This window comes from Nematostella vectensis, chromosome 1, assembly GCF_932526225.1.
Source record: "Nematostella vectensis chromosome 1, jaNemVect1.1, whole genome shotgun sequence".
NCBI lineage: Eukaryota > Metazoa > Cnidaria > Anthozoa > Actiniaria > Edwardsiidae > Nematostella > Nematostella vectensis.
Genome location: NC_064034.1, coordinates 21241140 through 21259166, shown reverse-complemented (window position 1 = coordinate 21259166; position 18027 = coordinate 21241140). Strand labels below are relative to the sequence as shown.

Genomic DNA, 18027 nt, shown 5'->3' with positions numbered 1-18027 from the left:
TTTATGCAAATAACACATGGACAAAATTTTGCTAAAAGTTGTTGTAAAATGCCAAAGTTTTTCGAAAATCCCAGCCTTTTAACCAAAGAAAGGCTCAAAACAGACCTCAAAACGCATGGCATTACACTTCCTCGAGGAGAGCAGAAAAAGGATGTGTATGTGCAGCTTTATTTAGATCACTTGACATCGCAAAATACGAGCAAAACGAGCGCCGGTGATTTCTCGTCCGACGAAGAAGATGCGACAGGTTCCCCTGAGGTAACAAACAAGTTGGGATTTGCGATGAAAATACTAAATGTTTTACGAGTTTAAATAGTTGTTTACTACTTTCGGGTTGATGGTCTGCGTTGGAATTGTGGTCGATTGGTTGATTGCGGTCCAGGCGTTGTTTTGCTATCGTTTAAATTTCGTACCATCGAATTCGTGAGCTGATTCGCTTGTGGCTCAAAGCGAACAGGTTATTCCAACCTATTACGTAAAATATGTAAAGCAAGCGCCCCTCTCGAGGCTTGGATAACGTCCAGTAATAGTCGATACTTAGTATGTGCATACTATTCGACTGATCGCTAAGGAATTCGATTGATAATGCGATTTTTTTTGCTGGTTACGGTTATTCGTGCGTTACGGAAGTGACGGGTTTTCGCTTTCGCCTGACAAGACCTCGAGATTTGATGTTTTTAAGGCAGCTTCTCATCCAGATCGCCATCGCCTTAGGATATTGGATTATGCCTCCATCGAAACCAGATAAGGTAGTAATGAAACTAAAGCCGTGGGTCGATCTAGCTGTCGTTTAATGCTAAGAACTTGTCGAGATTGACTTTTTGTTTAATCGAAAGAATTGTGAAGCTATTTAGATCTGTTGACATAATAAGGGCAGTTTAGTTCACACCTTACTCACTAGAAGCATCTCATAATGTCTATAATATATAGCCAAATTTCTTCATTGCCTAAACTGATATGTCAAAGAATTACCCCTAATTTGTTGTCGCGAATAAGGAAAGAAAAAAGCTATGCAAATATTACGCATGGGGCTCAGACAAAAGATACACGCTAAGCCACAGAACAAAAACACATTAACGGGTTGTAAAAGGTTGAATTGGTTGACCATAATATGCTTAGTAGACAGTGAGATTTTCTTGCCTTATTTGAAACCTTTATTTTTTCAAATAGGTATAAGGAGACGTAGTGAATGGTTAAAGATTCTTCTGAAATTTATTAATCATTTACACCCTTCTAAATTATTTCATTGTTAACATTTTGTCCATTTGTGGTTTTGTTATGGAAGGGAAATAGGTAATGTTTACAGGAAAGAAAATGTACCCATGTTTATGTCTAAAAAACTTGCCACTATACATATATATGTGTATATCAAGCAAAATAATAACATATCATTATATTAGTTTATGTTAATTAAGCCCCTTAATAAACTATTATCCCATCATGCACTTTTTAAAAGAGGCTTTAGATAAGTTTTTCAACATTTATCTGCAAAGTCAAACATCACATAATAAAAATAACAACTTTTTCTGTGAAGTAGGTTAGAAATTTTTTGAGATATTTCACAGCTTCTGAAACATCTGAGACAACTGACCTCTGCTCGGTTGAAATGCTGGGAATTTGTACAAGGCTATCACCCAGCAAGTCCATAAAGTGGCTATTCATAAAGGTCAAACCAAAAAAACTAAAAAAAATATATATAATATGTGTAAAGCAAAAAATCCTCAAAACAACCAACGATTATATGTTTGGAATAGCTTTCCCTAATATGATTATTTTTCAACTGTTTTCCTTTTTATTTGATAATTATGTTTAATATGTGTTGCGTATAGGCTTTTTGTTTTATCACAGGCTTTATGAAACAGCAAGATTTTTTGTTTCTGAATAGGAGCCCCAATGTACAAAGATGGTAGCTTTTGAACCAAAGAGATAACATGGAAAGTTTTAAATAGTCAGTGATGCCCCATGTACATTGTATTGTACTTAAATGCACTTTATATTTGCTTGTTTAGGATTCAAAAAAACATTTTTAATCTGCTAGATTTTGCTGGCTTTGTGGATTTTGGTGGGGGAAAAAAGCCTGCAGACTAAAAATATGAGAAGTGGATACAGGGTGACTCATACTACAACAGCGCTTCAATGCATTTTGAACTCGTGAATGCTTGCAAAGCCTTTACAAGTTACAGTATTGGTGGGACTTATGCGTCACTTGATTGCCGGATGGTTGGATCAATCATTTTTAATTTTTTTCTGTGCTTTAGCAACACAGCAATCCTTAGATCATACATACTACATCATATATACTTTCGGTGTTCAACTTCCGGTTAGAGCCTAGTACTATAAAAGGGTTATGTAGCACACTAGCATGACTTATAATTGCGGGGATTTTAGTTATTTAAGTAGAAGTGGTAGAGGTGGTAGATGTTGCTTTATGTTGGGAAACAGATTTCCTGGTTATGGTTTGGAAGCTATGCAAAGGCAAGCAGGACAACCACAGATACAACCATGTTGTAGGGGAGGCAATGGAAGGGAGATGTATCTCATGCAGTATTTTATCTTTCCTCATTTCCTCTGCATCACCTACTGTACTTACCAATTTGCAATGTTGAAGATTTTTGTTTTTGAAATGTGGGGTACAGTATTTATTGTAGTGTTCTGACCACCTTATTTTTTAGTATTGTAGAAACTTGGCCAATAATATGTATATTTGTCTTCAATTTTCTTATCTTCCTCACCTGTTGAATATACAAAATTATCTTATTGCTTGGATAATGTAGTCAATTTGTTTTGATTTTTCTTTTGGTTTTAATTTGAACTCATTCTGAATACAACTAGAGGAAATACTGTTGAATTTCATTTCCAATCCAAGGAACCTGAAGACCAAGTGGCAAATTTCTCTAGGATGTTTTACAAATGGGTAAAATAATGCTTTTGTTGGTGTTATTACAGCGAACTCTCATAATGCCTACTGGTTGATCCTTATATAGTCAATAGGATAGTCTAAAACATTTATATCCTTTAAATATTAGAAAATTAATTTTATCAAAACTGTAGAGTGGATAATTTGTGACCATGTGTACTAGAAGTCTCCCATATTTTTGCCTGTTTTTATCATATTTCAGTAAAAATCTGTGTATATGTCCTCAGGTGATCAGAAACCACTTGTCTTGATGAATGTGTGGCAAAAAATTCCCAATTTTTCAAAGTTTGTAAACAGCTTGCCAAGGTGCTAATTCTTCTATCCAAGAGGTTGTCATTCTTGTATTATAATATATCAGTGGTTTATCTTAAACCTTTGAATATATTGTGCATGCTATGTACAAAATACATCTATTATCTTCACCAACCAGATGCTTGCAGATGCTGATTTCCCAATGTTAGAAAATTATGGCCCATCTGTAAAACCACATTGTCTGACATTCCCCTTTATTTGTTCCTATAACTAAAGCAAGAAGAAAGACTACTGTATCAATTTTTGATATCTCGATTTGCATGATAGAATTCAATAGAATTCATCGGCCAGATTACTCCAATGCTTACATTCAAATTCCAATCTAAGTATGTCTTTTTCCGTAAAAGAATTGCTTCTGTGAGAGAAAAGGTGAGGTTTTCTGCTTAACATATTCTTGATTTTTTCAGTATAAGAAAAAATTGAAATCTACAGAGTAGATTATTTTAATGAATAACACAAATATCACTCCTTTTTTCATCTTTGTATAATTTGCTAACAAAATAATCAGTATTTTTTCACTAGTTGTATTTGACTCATTTTTGATAAATTAACCTTCAGCAACCTACAATTTGTTATATCTGAGAGTGTTTTTGCTATCTCAACGCTAAACGTACTGCTATACTTATGCATTCTATTTAATTGGAGAATTTTGTACAAATTTAAGTTCCTTAAAGCAGTTTACCTGGTGTTGGAGGTCTTAGTGCTTTTTATGTGTACAGTAGATTACAGTATTAGCACCATATTGGTTTTATATCACTCTCTTCAATTGATTTAAAAGTATTTAGTTCTTATAGACTATTTTGCCAATTTTTTTTTTACACATAGCACGACACAATTCTTTCCCTCTTAATTTTGTGATTTATTATTCTGTGAGTTTAATAGTTAATTCTATTTGGCCACAAGCACCAGTTTTGCATTGCATTACTATGAGGATGAGTATAAAAAAGGCAATTTACATAAAAAAAATTCCCTCTTTTTGAAATATTAAGCAAAACTGATAAATTGTTTGATATGTTTAATATAATATTTGAATGATGCAGTTATTTTTTTAAATATAATTCCAAATGTTTATATTTTAGTCAACTAAGCAGTTCAGTAAAATATGTTTAAAAATTCAGATTTTACACATGGTATTTAGTTAATTATTAACCCAGCTTGTTTTATAAAGATTGCATTTGTACTAAGAAGCTAGACACAAATGTTAATCAATGTTCTGGGCACTCCATTAGAGCACTCTAAGGGGGAAATGACTGCTATTTGATATCTAGACACACATACTCTTTGATATCCTGCCCTGTTTAAATTCTGGTGGCTATAGATGTATCGTGTTGTTTTGGCAATCAAGAGAAAGGTGGAGGTGTGTTTGTACAACATATGCTTGTATGATGGTTATGATGGTTATGTTCCAAATTATTGCTATAACAATACATAAGGTGTTTGTTAAATCATTTTTATCTTGCTGTAAAAATACACCATTCACATCAGAAGCGAGAATATAGAGTAGAAGATTTTGTAAGGCATAAAAACATGAAGTATATTATCCTATTTGTCTGGCACATATTTTTCTTTGAAAAACTTTCTATGTTGTTCATTTATTTTCGCAATGTAGAGGGAAAGAATTAAAATAGTTTGTCTTTCTAATCATTTCAGATAAAGATGGCCAGCCTGTATAAACTGTTAGTTTCTAAGATTCAACTCAACAACAATAATACTCCTTTTTCTTGTTTTATATATTTTATATTGCAAACATACTTTTTGCCCATTCTTTTGGAAGAGCAATTGAGGATTAAAAAATGGTCTAAAAATTCTTGACCAAAAAAGTTAGAACAGGGGCCAACTATTATATTGGCTACCATACTTTGAGTAGGAAAGTTCATGTGTTGATTTATGATAATGGTAATGTTAAATAATGGAAATAATTAAGTGATAATAAAGTAATAATTTAATAGTGTTTTATTGACTAAATGTATTTTTACAGAAGCTGCCCACCAGACCTCTACCCAAGCTAGGGTTTTTTTATATTTTAGATTGCAAACGTTAAACTGAAACTATGTACTTTTTGCCCATTCTTTTGGAAGAGCAATTAAGGAAAAAAAAATGGTGGAAAAATTCTTGACCAAAAGTTAGAACAGGGGTCAACTATATTATTTGCTACCATACTTTGAGAAGGAAAGTTCACATGTTGATTTATGATAATGATAAATAATTGAAATAATTAAGTGATAATAAAGTAATAATTTAATAGTGATTTATTGACTAAATGTATTTTTACAGAAGCCGCCCACCAGACCCCAACCCAAGCTGGTTATCCGCAAGCCTGTCAAAGGTCTCCCGTACGATGTGCACTCGCTATCAGATGGAGACCTTGCCAGGCAGCTCAAAAGCTACGGCCAGGTAGTGGGACCTATCACAGAGACAACACGGCCACTTTACCAGAAGAAACTAGGTGAGAAACGGCAAGGGTGACAGTAGAATTTATATAGTTTAAATTCAAAGACAACTCAACAACTTTACCAGAAGAAACTAGGTGAGAAACGGCAAGGGTGACAACAGAAAAAATATATTACATACAAAGACGACACAACCACTTCACCCAAAGAAACCAGACAAGGAGTGGCAAGGGTAACCAAAAAATAATAAAAAAAACATTTTTAATAACAATAAAAAAACTTGTTGGTGATGATTTGTTGGTAAACTGTTTCTCTCAATAATAATGATGATAGCAGTGATGATATTGATTATAGGGAAGATAATGGTGTTGACGATAATGATCATGGTAATGATGATAATGTACACATAAGCAAAAATAATTTCAACGACACGACTGATTGTCATGTCCATCTACACAGTGAAACTACTCCAAGAGGAAAGCAAGAAGCCGGCTGGTTCCCAGACCCCTGACAAGAAGCCACGCCCATGGGAGTACTCAGATAAGGAGGAAGAAGAGGCGAAGGAAGAGGTGATGGATGCCAAACCAGGAAATGTTACCATGGAGAATGGCGACGATCATGATGAAGAAGGTAATTGTGGAAAAGATACAGTAAGGCTCTTGTATGTACAGTCAAGTATGCTATTACCTGCAAACTTCGGGTCTTGACTTTGCGTCCGAATAGCGAGAGTATATAATAGTGGGGGATACTTAATGTCTGTGTATTTTAGTCGGGAATTGTATTTTATTTAAATAGCTAAGTGTTCGGGAGTTGTATTGTCTATAAATAGCTGAGTTTCTGCTAGGCAAGGGTAAACTGTGAACATCCCTCTTCAATACGCCTCCTTTTCAAGCATCACAATTTGCACCATCCCCTCTGTATTAACACTCTTCTCCTTCTCTTCCCTTGAACAGAGGTGAACAGAGTTATCTGCCTCAGTCATAATTTAGCAAATATATAATTCTTCTTTGTACTGACACCTTTGGGACCTTACCAGCCTTTGAGATGAAGGAGGCATAATTTATGTAAATGTGCCATACAACTGACAGGTAACGAGTCAGGGCTTGCTAAAAATATTTTATTATATTATTTTGTTCTCAAATGTTATTTGCACCTCCATTCACACTTGCCACGCGGAACTAGTCTGTCCTTTATAAATATTTAAGTATAAATAGATAAAAAAATTACCTATAATTTAATATTACATTTGCAGATGCAGATGACGAAATTGATGCTGTCCCTGAGCCGCAGCTAACCAAACCTTACCCAAGAAGAACCAAAAAGGCTGTGGAGAAGCCAAAAGAGGAAGAAGAGGTCAAACCGTCCGCTCCACAGTGCGTCAAACGCGAAACGATTATCCAAGAGACATACATGACCACGAGAAAGCGAACTGCTGCCGAGAAAGCCTCGTCGAAATCCGAAACGGTGACGGCGAAAACCGAGGTCACTCCGAACGTGCCGAAGCAGGCCAAGTCCAAGTCTTCGTTTTGGTGGAAGGTTATCATTTTTCTTATACTGATTGTCAGTATTGCTTTGCTGGTGGTGTATTTTATGGAAGGGAACCCAGTTAAACCCTCCATCGCTGCTGGTAGAAGTCACTGATAGACGTTTCTTCAAATCTAGTTGTTCTAATCAAGTTTGAGTTTTCCGTGGGCTACCGTTAATTTAAGGGCGGCTAACCTTGAGAATCCAACATGGGTATGGTGTTTGTAATTCTCTTTGTCGTTGGCCTGACAAATTGAAAAACAAATTGTTTAGTTTCAATCCCTCTGTTGTCCAAGGGAAACTCAACAGGTACGCAACTAACGACAAGACTCAGGCAAAGAAACGTTCACCAAATTCAACACGCGCACCGTTCCTACAGTTTTCAATATTTTACGGACACGCTTAGTATTTCCACACGACCAACTGTATTATGGCTTCTGTCAAACAAAAGCCTTGAGGTTTTTTCGATCGGCCATCAAGGTGGTGTTTCGATAGCACTTCAACTCGATGCTTAGCGTTGACAAATCACAGAGCAACAAATGTTATTCAAAGAGTCAGGAGGCCGTTCAGAGGGTGGTAATCCTTGACGACCCCTCAATTTGGCATTTAGAATAAAACGTTTCTTTTCCTGACTCAATTTCTGTCTCAATGATGGTCAAACTACTATTTTTGTTGGTTACACAAAATTATCCAACTTGTCTCGCAGCCAAAAACGTTGCAATTTGAACAAGTTTGTTGCAGAAAGTAGAAGGTCTATTACAACGAACCAACTTGTCTCGCAGCAGAATGACATAAACACTTCTCAAGCTACATCGCTGACGCTTGTGATTGGTTGTGACGTTAATATTGTGATTGGTTGTAAGTGACTCTTGTGTGATTGGTTGAATGTGACGCTTGTGATTGGCCGAAAGCGAAAAAAGTTGGATGATTTTCTTGCTCGTATGACTCCCGTGTGATTCTTTACTTGTGAATTATTATTTTTGCCATGTTTGGATGTGCAGATTGTTATTGTATCATTCTCCTATTGCTCACGTTTCGGTTGGGTGTCTGAACTAAATGTGATCATATTATCTTCCTTTGTCTGCTTTTTTCTTAAAAGTCGTCTTTGCAGACGTCATGTCCTGACCAGGCTGGAAATTATAAAAACGTGAGCTCGCGGCAAATTTACGAACAGTTTTCATTTCAGAGTTTTTTCTAAGGCGAAAAAAAGAAAAACATTTCTCTTCAGTATGATTGACAAGATTTAGTCGTAAAAAACGCTCTCACAGGCGTAATTTCCAGCCCTGTCGAGAAGTGTCTTTTTGATTATTTAGGCTGGGTTTGTCTTTGGCTCTTTTTCTTGCCTTTTTGTTGTTGCCAGTTTTAAAGTTTCTGTAAGTCGCCTATGAGACTATGTTTAATAGATAGTTTGAGTGGTTCAGAGTTCTTTCTACTTATAGAATCCTTTTATCATTGGCTACTTGAGGAATCAAGTGGTAGAATATAGATACAAAAATAATGTATTTGGATTTTCCTAGCGATCTGTTGATGCAAAAAGTTGCTCAAAAGTGTCCGTTTACCTCAACCTTGATGATACACGATACACACAATACACGTTGCTACGGTTCGGTCCCACAATGCATTATGGTCACTGTTGCTAATAATAGGCCACGTTTTGCATCAAATGAAAACAAGGAAGCATAAATTATTTGCATTAATATTAACGACTCTACGACTCTTAAAGCGTTTCTTAATATATTTGCATTAATATTAACGACTCTTAAGCGTAAATATATTTACTCTCTTGATAAACACCAAAAGATTTACAGCCCAAGTATTGCCTAATTCGATACTGTAAAGATGCAAAGTGATGGTTCTTGCTCGAAGTCCCTCTTGATGATGTATAGTTGGAAATAATTTTTTGTATAAAAAAACACGTGAGCTATTTTGTGTTATTCATTATGCATTTTGTACTTCTTTTACATGTGTATTTTTATTAAACGTGCGAGGTCATATGCAGAAGTGCGCATGCGTGTCTATTTTGTTGCATTCTCTCGATTCAAGCGGGTCCTTTGGGGGACGCTGGTTATTCGTGCTTGATTATGATTTGTCAACCTCGGCCCAGGGTCTCTTAAAAGAGTTATTTTCAATATGCCGTTGGTCAGCTAGACGCCATATTGAAAATTACCCAGAAGACCCTGGGGACGAGGTTGATGATTCGTAGGGCGGTCACATCGTAACGCAGGGGTCGGCGAAGTGGGCACGTGCAACCGCGTACAGCCCCTCCCCGCCTCAGCAAATTCGTAATACCCACACCACCTTCCTTTCCCCTTGACCTCAGAATCGCCAGTCTCAGTACCCAGATTAAGTGATGAAAAAAGATGTCTGGTATTTCGGCAGCATAGCCCCCTCATCCTAGCCTGCGTAGCAAGCGCTTCAATGGGTTTCCAAAAGGCGTGTACAAAAAAACGCAGAGTTGGGTCCAGTGCGCTAATTACTGATTTCGCGGAACGGTTAAGTTCAAAACGGCAGTTGAAAAACGACAAGACGCTTATTGTCAATGGATATTTGGGCGTGCCATTAAAATGCGAGACCATTGACAGCAATAAGTGATACATTTAGATAAAATTACTTTTGGAAAATCACCAGAGATTAACTTTAGGGGTCGGTGTCTGAACACGTGTTATTCATTGGTGCGATTATCTTTTAGCTCAGAGAGGCTTATACGTCCAGATGCCCAGGCCTGTCAAGCGTTCCATATATTTTTTCGATTTTGATTCTTCCCTTATCGATTCAAGCTGACATTGAGATTTATTTTTAGATTAGAGCTATTCTGAGGTGACCATAAATCTTTGCGCCCCCTCATCACACACCCCTTAAACTTGTGTGCAAAACCTGAACAATGACCGTAATTATTGAAGATTGATAATGTTCTCTCGGCTCATTGCCTGACACCGTTTTTTGTAATACGCACACCACCTTCCTTTCTCCTTAACCACAGAATCGCCAGCAGTCTCAGTACCCTGAACAAAATGTCTAATTTCAGATAAAGTGATGAAAAAAGATGTCTGGCATTTCGGCTGCATAGCCCCTTCATCCCAGCCTGCGTAGCAAGCGTTTCAATGGGTTTCCAAAAGGCGTGTACAGAAAAACGCAGAGTTGGGTCCAGAGCTGATTTCGCGTAACGGTTAAGTTCAATACGGCATTCTTAGCTCCGATTATAGGTCACTAGAATCACGTGGAAAAACGGGAGTCTACCGGTGTCGCATTGATTCGGCAACCACGCAATTTCTCATCTCGGCTGGATGGGGTCCGGACCTCTAGGACGCCCTCAGAACACGTGCCTGGTTTCAGCGAGAAGTTTTACTTGGCGGAGAGTTGTAACTCGCGATAAGTGAGGCGGAAAAATGAGTAGAAGGCTACGATGTCCCCCCCCCCATAATTCCGCGCGTGTAACCTTGAATCATTGCGTGACCTTGTTTACAAGCAGTCAAAATCATTGACAGCCATCTGCGAGCGAGGTTTGAGCAATGGGATTAGCATTTCGCTTTCATAGACGCTTTACCAGACGTATCCGGTACGAAAGAGGTTTATACGCAATACAGTCAGACTCTTCACGAAATGGCCGTGTTACAAGTTTTACTACTGGCAATGGTTATCTGTTGTACAATTGCGTCCGAGGAAATTAGTAAGTATTAATAAGTATAAGACAGTTTTGACACAGCGAAAACTGTCAAGAGGGTTTTCAGACATTTAAAATCACATTAATCTATTGCGGGAGTTACTTGGTAGTCCCATTAGTTTACTTGGTAGTCCCATTAGTTGATATTAGATTTTTTGAAAGATGCGCTGTTGAGGTTGCTATGGAGTACTCCAGCAAGCATAGAGTTCTGTTAGTGTATTTTGCTGGGATGGTGTTTTCCTCGATAGTAGATCAGTAGAGGAAAGAGGCCTCTATCCTTACCAAAAAAGGACTAGAATGATGTTTTAAAGATCAGAAAAGTTATATTGAAGTTTTTATTTTGTTTTATGCTGATCAATCAACTAACATAACTCTATGTGTTGTTCTGCTTGCTTTTAAGGTTTTACTTATTGGTTGTTGTTATAGTTTCTGTTGTTGTTGTTGTTGTTGTTGTTGTTGTTGTTGTTGACAATGTTGATGTCGTGGCTTTCCTTGGTATTCGCCGAGGGCCGCATCTTGGTTTATACTGTATTTCAGATAGCCAAAACCTATATTCTTTTTCAACTGGGATAGACAAGCAAACCAATACAAATTCACTAAAAGCTAATGCTTTTGGAGAAAAACAATCTGGTTTTGGCTCTGGCTAAATTCGTGTGTCCTCGGGGTCGAGATGGTATCAGTTACTAACTATTGAAGGATGCGATGTCGAGGGTGACAACCTTCAATGTTCACTCATCAACATCGTCTAACGAAGTTCAACACATTTTAGCATTTTTCCTTAACTATAAGTATATATATTATCACACCTCTAGAATCAAAAAGCCCAAACTGTCGCGATCTCGTACCAGAACAATGAATACAATACTCCAAAAACTGGAAATCGACTCTGCCAAATTTTCGTCTTTAATAAGACTTCTTCAGGGCAGACTGAAGAAGGTGAATCGTTACAAGCTTATTTACATCAGAATAGTGGCGCGAGACGCAAAAACATTACAACTGACAAAAACGTGCATTTTCTAGAATAGCGCGCGCTATGGATAAAAAGAATTTACACATCTCTACGTGGGTTCCTACTACAAAAAAAGTCATCACTATTAAGACCCCGTGGGTAGATAGACTTAAGCCGATAAGCCCACTGGCCTTCCCTTTCCCTAAGCTGAGCCTCAGAGTTACACTTATCTATAAGTTGTACCATAACATTATTAAGACCTAAATGATTGTCGCAATGAAAATGTTGATAGATAAGTTCATGGATGGATGGTGAGGAGCAAGACTACATGGTTGATGGAGGAGCGGAACACGAGGCTCGCGGTGTGGACAGTGTTGTTGGAACATTATCTGGGTCTATTCCAGAAACTATTAATACTAATACGGTTACTAGTACAGTGGGGGAGTCTACTATGGGTCTTAACGTAGTTGTTAATTTATCTAGCCGGGAACTTAGCCGTGGGGAGGTTGCTCTTCTTTCTAAGGGTCTTAAATTTTGTTCTTCTCCTAATGAGTTGGATGTTTTTGCTTTACGTAAGGATATTAATGATTTCGTTAGGCGTATAAGGGTAAGGGAATTTTTTTATGATCCGGATGCCGTAGATGCAGATTTTTCGGAAACCCCAGCTTTTAGAAAAAAATCATCTTGGTGTCCAGAAAAAGGTCGCGAAATTGCTATAGAGGCGTACGCTAAAGCCTTGGAGGAAGAGATCTTATCTTCAACCAAACAAGGTAAGATTTATAGTAATTTGACACAGGATGAACGCCGAGCTCTTAAGGATTTAAGGTATGCTAAGGATATAGTTATAAAAGAGGCGGATAAGGGGTCTGGGGTAGTGGTCATGGATAAGGATAAGTATATTTAAGAGGCACTAAGACAGCTCAGTGACAAGGAGGTATATAAGGAAACCAAGGATCTCACGCAGTATATTACGGAGCTAGTAAATAGAAGGGTACGTAAGTTGTCTGCTGATGGATTTATAGATGATAAGACTCTAGATTATCTTATCATCAATGGTAAGCCTAGGGCAGGTCGATTTTATCTCCTTCCTAAAATACATAAGAAGGGTAACCCAGGTAGGCCAGTCATATCGGGGTGTAATACTTGCACTGAAAAGATATCTGAGTTTGTAGATTATCATATTAAGGATTTGATGCCATCTATACCATCCCATATTAATGATACTAAACATTTTCTTAATATAGTGAGAGATATGGGAACTTTACCTCAGGGGGCTATCTTAGTCACAGCAGATGTGGTTGGGCTTTACCCCCACATACCCCATGATGAGGGGTTGGAGGCTCTTAAAGCCGCTTTGGACAAACGTGGTAAGTTAACAGGTAATTATATTCCTACTGAGGACCTTGTGGACTTAGCTCGCACTGTCTTGGAGAATAATAAATTAGTATTTAATAAGAAGCATTATTTACAGGTATTAGGTACGGCTATAGGTACTAGAATGGCACCATCATATGCTAATCTTTTTATGGCTAAAGTGGAAAAGGAAATCATAGACTCTTCTCCAGTTAAGCCTTATTTATGGCGTAGGTATATCGATGACATTTTCATGATCTGGACTGAAGGTGAGGACACTCTGAGAGAGTTTATGGCTCACATGAACTCTATACATAGAACTATAAAATTTACGTTTGAGTGGTCCACTAATCAGGTAAATTTTATGGATGTTTCACTTACTCTTAGGGATGGGTTAATATCTACAGATCTGTATAGTAAGCCTACTGATAAGCTACTGATAAGCATCAATATCTTTTTCATACGTCCTGTCATCCGTCTGCTTGTAAGAAAGGCATTCCTTTTGGGCAGGCACTACGTATCCGTAGGATATGTTCGGAAGACTCTTCTTTCGAAAAGAGGGTATTAGAGTTACAAGGTTATTTAGTTGATAGGGGTTATGACAGCAGGTTTGTGGGGAGGGAAGTTGACCGGGTTAGACGTATTCCTAGGGACGACACATTGAAAGACAGGCGTAAAGGTAAGAATGATCGTGTACCTTTTGTAGTCACTTTTCATCCAGCTTTGCCTAATTTACCTGGTATTCTTCGTAATTTACAGCCAGTTCTAGAATCTTCTAGTAGATGTAGGGGTGCTATTGGTAGGGTACCTATGGTGGCTTATAGGAAACCTAGGAGTTTAAAGGATATGTTGGTGCACTCCTCTCTTAAAGAGGATGGTACTCAGGTTAGAGGTTGTGGTAAGTGTGGCGGTAAAAGGTGTAGGGTGTGTAACTTTCTTAAAACAGGGCGGGAGTTTCGCAGTACAGTTACTAATAAGAAATATGTCATTAATTTTGACTTGGACTGTAACTCAGATTTTGTTGTTTATCTAATTACTTGCTCTATGTGTAGCAAGCAATACGTAGGGTCTACTATCAATAGTTTTAGGAAGCGTTTTAATAATCATAAAAGTAGGTTAAATAAGCACCCTAGTTTACCGGTTAGTGAAAAAGTTAAGGATGAACTTATCTATCAACATTTTCTTTGCGACAATCATTTAGGTCTTAATAATGTTATGGTACAACTTATAGATAAGTGTAACTCTGAGGCTCAGCTTAGGGAAAGGGAAGGCCAGTGGGCTTATCGGCTTAAGTCTATCTACCCACGGGGTCTTAATAGTGATGACTTTTTTTGTAGTAGGAACCCACGTAGAGATGTGTAAATTCTTTTTATCCATAGCGCGCGCTATTCTAGAAAATGCGCGTTTTTGTCAGTTGTAATGTTTTTGCGTCTCGCGCCACTATTCTGATGTAAATAAGCTTGTAACGATTCACCTTCTTCAGTCTGCCCTGAAGAAGTCTTATTAAAGACGAAAATTTGGCAGAGTCGATTTCCAGTTTTTGGAGTATTGTATTATTATCACACCTCAGTATATATGAAATAAATACAGTAGGCATAAGAACTACGGAATTTGTAGTTGCGTATACACCTATTTCACAAAAGGTTGTCAGTGCAAATGGCGAATGGTAAATGGCTTATGGGTACTAATTACTCGTAAAGTTAAATGTGTTAAATAAAGTCCAGAAATGTAAGAGCCAAGCACTAATAACATTTAATGGATAATTGTTTTGATTTATCCATTTTCCTCGAGACGCATGGTTACTTTCGGTCGTAGAACTGCCATTTGCTAATCGCCATTTGCCATTTGCACTGACAACCTTTATTGAAATAGGTGGATGCACCTCTGAAGAAACAGACGGCGCGACTGACTCTAGAAACGTTCCCAGAAAAACTTTGTTGCATTAAAGGAAAATTAGTTTTTTAAAAGTTAGGGTCTTGACCAAGGCGCAAAAGTGTCGCAAAACAAGTCTCATACATATCCCCGAATGTTTATACCCAAGCCCGTACCAGGATTTTTCTTGGGGGGTGCGAAATACGAAAAAGTGGACCTAATTTTTCCTGGGGGGGGGGGGTTCTCTAATAAAAATCTAATAAACACACCCGAAAAAAACAAAAGAAAGGATTTTTTTTGTGCTTTTGCAGTATTGCCACGGGATGTCTGTTGTCTGCTTTGGCTACATACCAGAGTGATCTAGCTTATGCTTTATAGTTTTGTCTACAAATAGCACGTCTATTGAGAACCGAAAGTGGACTTCAAATATGCTTAGTAAGATTTCAGAACCTTTAGGATCTGAGCATGCAAACTAAACTCAATGAGTACACACTTAGCGATGTACCCTTAAAGCGGTATGACGATGGTGGCCCCCCCCAGGGGGTGCACCCCCCCTGATACCCATGTCGCGAAGATGTTTAAGTAATATGGTAGCCCGAGTCTCTTGGTGTCTAAGTACCCCCCTCCTCTTCTCACCTGTATTTTCTCTTGATATGCCCTCCTATCCTGCTCCTGACGATGGTTTTTCGTCAGAGTGCCGTGACTTGATGGCGACTGCTGAATGCCAGGCAGCAGTCACGAAGGAAGAAGGGCTGTGTTATAAACCGCCATGGAACTCACAGTGCAGGCGAACCTGCGGCCGATGTAGTAAGTATTATAAAACCATTCACAGTTAAATCTCAGAACTTCGCTTGGAATCCAAGGTCTAGGGTAAATGAGCAGCCATCGTCATAAACGCTTTAAGGGTACATCGCTAAGTGTGCACTCATTGAGTTTAGCTGCATGCTCAGATCCTAAAGGTTCTGAAATCTTACTAAGCAAATTTGCGAAGACTTACATTCACTACCCAAAATTGAATGAAAGTGGACGCAATTTGATTAGTTTTTTAACGGTAAATAGTTGCGACACTGATGTCAAACATATCAGCAAGGGGGGATGGGGGTTGTGCTTTAAGTAGAAGTCTTCACTTTTAGATGGGGTTAACATGATGTCTAGTACAAGATATTATTAATCAATGTTAGGTATAATTAATGCTACTATTAGTTATCTATACCCAGGAGCGTGTCTAGAATAAAACGTAAGGTGGGGTCCAGAGTAGTAATCCTTAGCTCTGTTAATAGGTCGCTAGACTAATCTAGAAACTTTTTAAGTAAAAAAAACAACCAACGAAGGTCAACCAGAGTCGAACCCACTCGTCACATGAGCAGGTTGGGGTCCAGACCTCTAAGACTCGCGCCCGGTGTTTGGTTTATTTCATTGCATTTGAGGCTCACTTAGCTAGGCCTAAGAATGTTTAATGTTCAATTCCGCGCAGATGTCTGCTACGACGCCGAGAATGACTCAGTGTGCGACTCTTTGAAACATACCTGTTCCGATGACGAAGCAACCGCGCACCGGTGCAGTCTGACCTGCGGGCTTCTTGGCTGCGAAGAGGTAATGGGCATCACATGGTCTAGCGCGCGGAAAACCTTTAGTTATCTCAAACGTTAGCTTATCCAGAGTTTTTAAAGATAAAAGCCATTAAAATCCTTAAAGCTAACGTGAGATTTATCGATTTTTTTTTGTTCTGGGATCATTAAAACGTCGGAGTGGAAAAATTTTAAGGAGACTCACACATATTGTATGTCCTGAAAAGGAATTTCCCGAGTTTGTAAAGCGACTGTTTTTAGAACAAGATTGATTGATCGATGGATCCATTGTTGATGATGGATAGGAAAAACTGTATCAGTAATTTATTAGAATGGTGAGAGGTTTTGCACCATAAACAATATACACGGTGAGGGGATGGGTGGGAGGGCGGAGGTATCTGTTATACTAACAAATACTTAATTGCTTCCATATTCATTTTGTTTATTGTGATTTCAGGACCCAAGAATACGACGGGTTTACCACTCGCCATGACGAGCGAACTATTGTAGTATTGTAGTGGTGTTGACTGACGAGGGTGTAACAATACCGAGGAATTGGTTCACGTGTAAATATATTTTATAGCAAATTAAACAAACTTCTACCTACAACATTTGAGAATTCTGTCACTCAAAATGATTACCCACCCGGGGGGGGGGGGGGACTCTCCATAAAAAAGGGGAAAAAGCTCGTCCTATCCCTTAGGGTATACAATTCCCCCCCAAGTGTTATCCCTTAGGGTCTTCTGGAAATCTGCTATCCCTTAGGGTGTCTACCATGAACCGACCCCAAAAATACAAAATCACACTTCCTGTTACAGTTTGTAAGACTTTCTGATTAATCTCCATCTGTCGATTTCGTGTGAACTGTCAACTAAAGACTACGAACGTCAATTGGCCAATAAAAATAGCCATTGTCCATTGGATTGCTGTGAAGCCGGCTGTCACTTTAGCAATCGGTTACTGTTGGTAAATGGACTCCAAATAGAGAGCTACAACAACAAAGTAGTTAAAGTTAAAGTCATCACAACAGATAGGAGTCTTAGAAGCTCGTTAATAAAACTCAGAAACCTGATAGTTTGTTTGTTTTATCTGCTATCCCTTAGGGTTAAAATCCATTCTCTCGACGGGTATATGTACATCTTTTTAGGGAGAGTCCCTACCCTTTACTACCATGTTTCTATTAACACCAAATACATTGATGGATTCACTATTCGTACTTTCCACTTGGAAAAAGTCTAGATACTTTTTCCACAAAGCCATAGGATGGCTGCAAAATCAGGTGGAATGTATTTTTAAATACAGCAGTTAAAACTGCTTTTAAGCACTCTGCGCACCCCCTCTGTACGCGACTGTATCTGTAAAACTGGAATATTCTATAACTTAAACTTCAGCTAGCTCAAATAATAAAAGCAAATAACCGGTTTCCAATGCGCAACGACTGTCAGGATGTTTTTTTGTCATACCGGTCTCCCTGTGTTCAG

General features: G+C 38.2%; 2 protein-coding genes and 1 long non-coding RNA gene across 4 annotated transcripts; 2 read left to right on the top strand and 1 right to left on the bottom strand.

Annotated features, from left to right (window-relative positions):
- Positions 1-3: 3 nt before the first annotated feature.
- Positions 4-9144, top strand: LOC5518248 (lamina-associated polypeptide 2, isoforms beta/gamma). Of its 2 annotated transcripts, none has more exons than XM_032362947.2 (4): positions 4-258; positions 5504-5675; positions 6079-6249; positions 6872-9144. In XM_032362947.2, exons 1-4 carry the CDS (start codon positions 4-6, stop codon positions 7258-7260), a joined length of 987 nt encoding a protein of 328 aa, XP_032218838.2. In that variant the 3' UTR covers positions 7261-9144. The 2 variants fall into 2 exon arrangements, with proteins under 2 accessions (XP_032218838.2, XP_032218839.2); XM_032362948.2 differs by lacking the exon at positions 4-258 and adding an exon at positions 495-749.
- On the bottom strand, positions 2720-4049 carry LOC125572127. Its single transcript, XR_007313593.1, has 2 exons — positions 3912-4049; positions 2720-3439 (listed from the first exon to the last, which is right to left on the bottom strand). It is a non-coding gene; the product is annotated as an uncharacterized LOC125572127 (long non-coding RNA).
- A 1482-nt stretch (positions 9145-10626) lies between the features above and the next one.
- Positions 10627-17155, top strand: LOC116601980. The gene is made up of 4 exons (XM_032362950.2): positions 10627-10810; positions 15672-15785; positions 16453-16571; positions 17004-17155. Exons 1-4 carry the CDS (start codon positions 10744-10746, stop codon positions 17037-17039), a joined length of 336 nt encoding a protein of 111 aa, XP_032218841.2. The 5' UTR covers positions 10627-10743; the 3' UTR covers positions 17040-17155.
- The last annotated feature ends 872 nt before the right edge of the window (positions 17156-18027 follow it).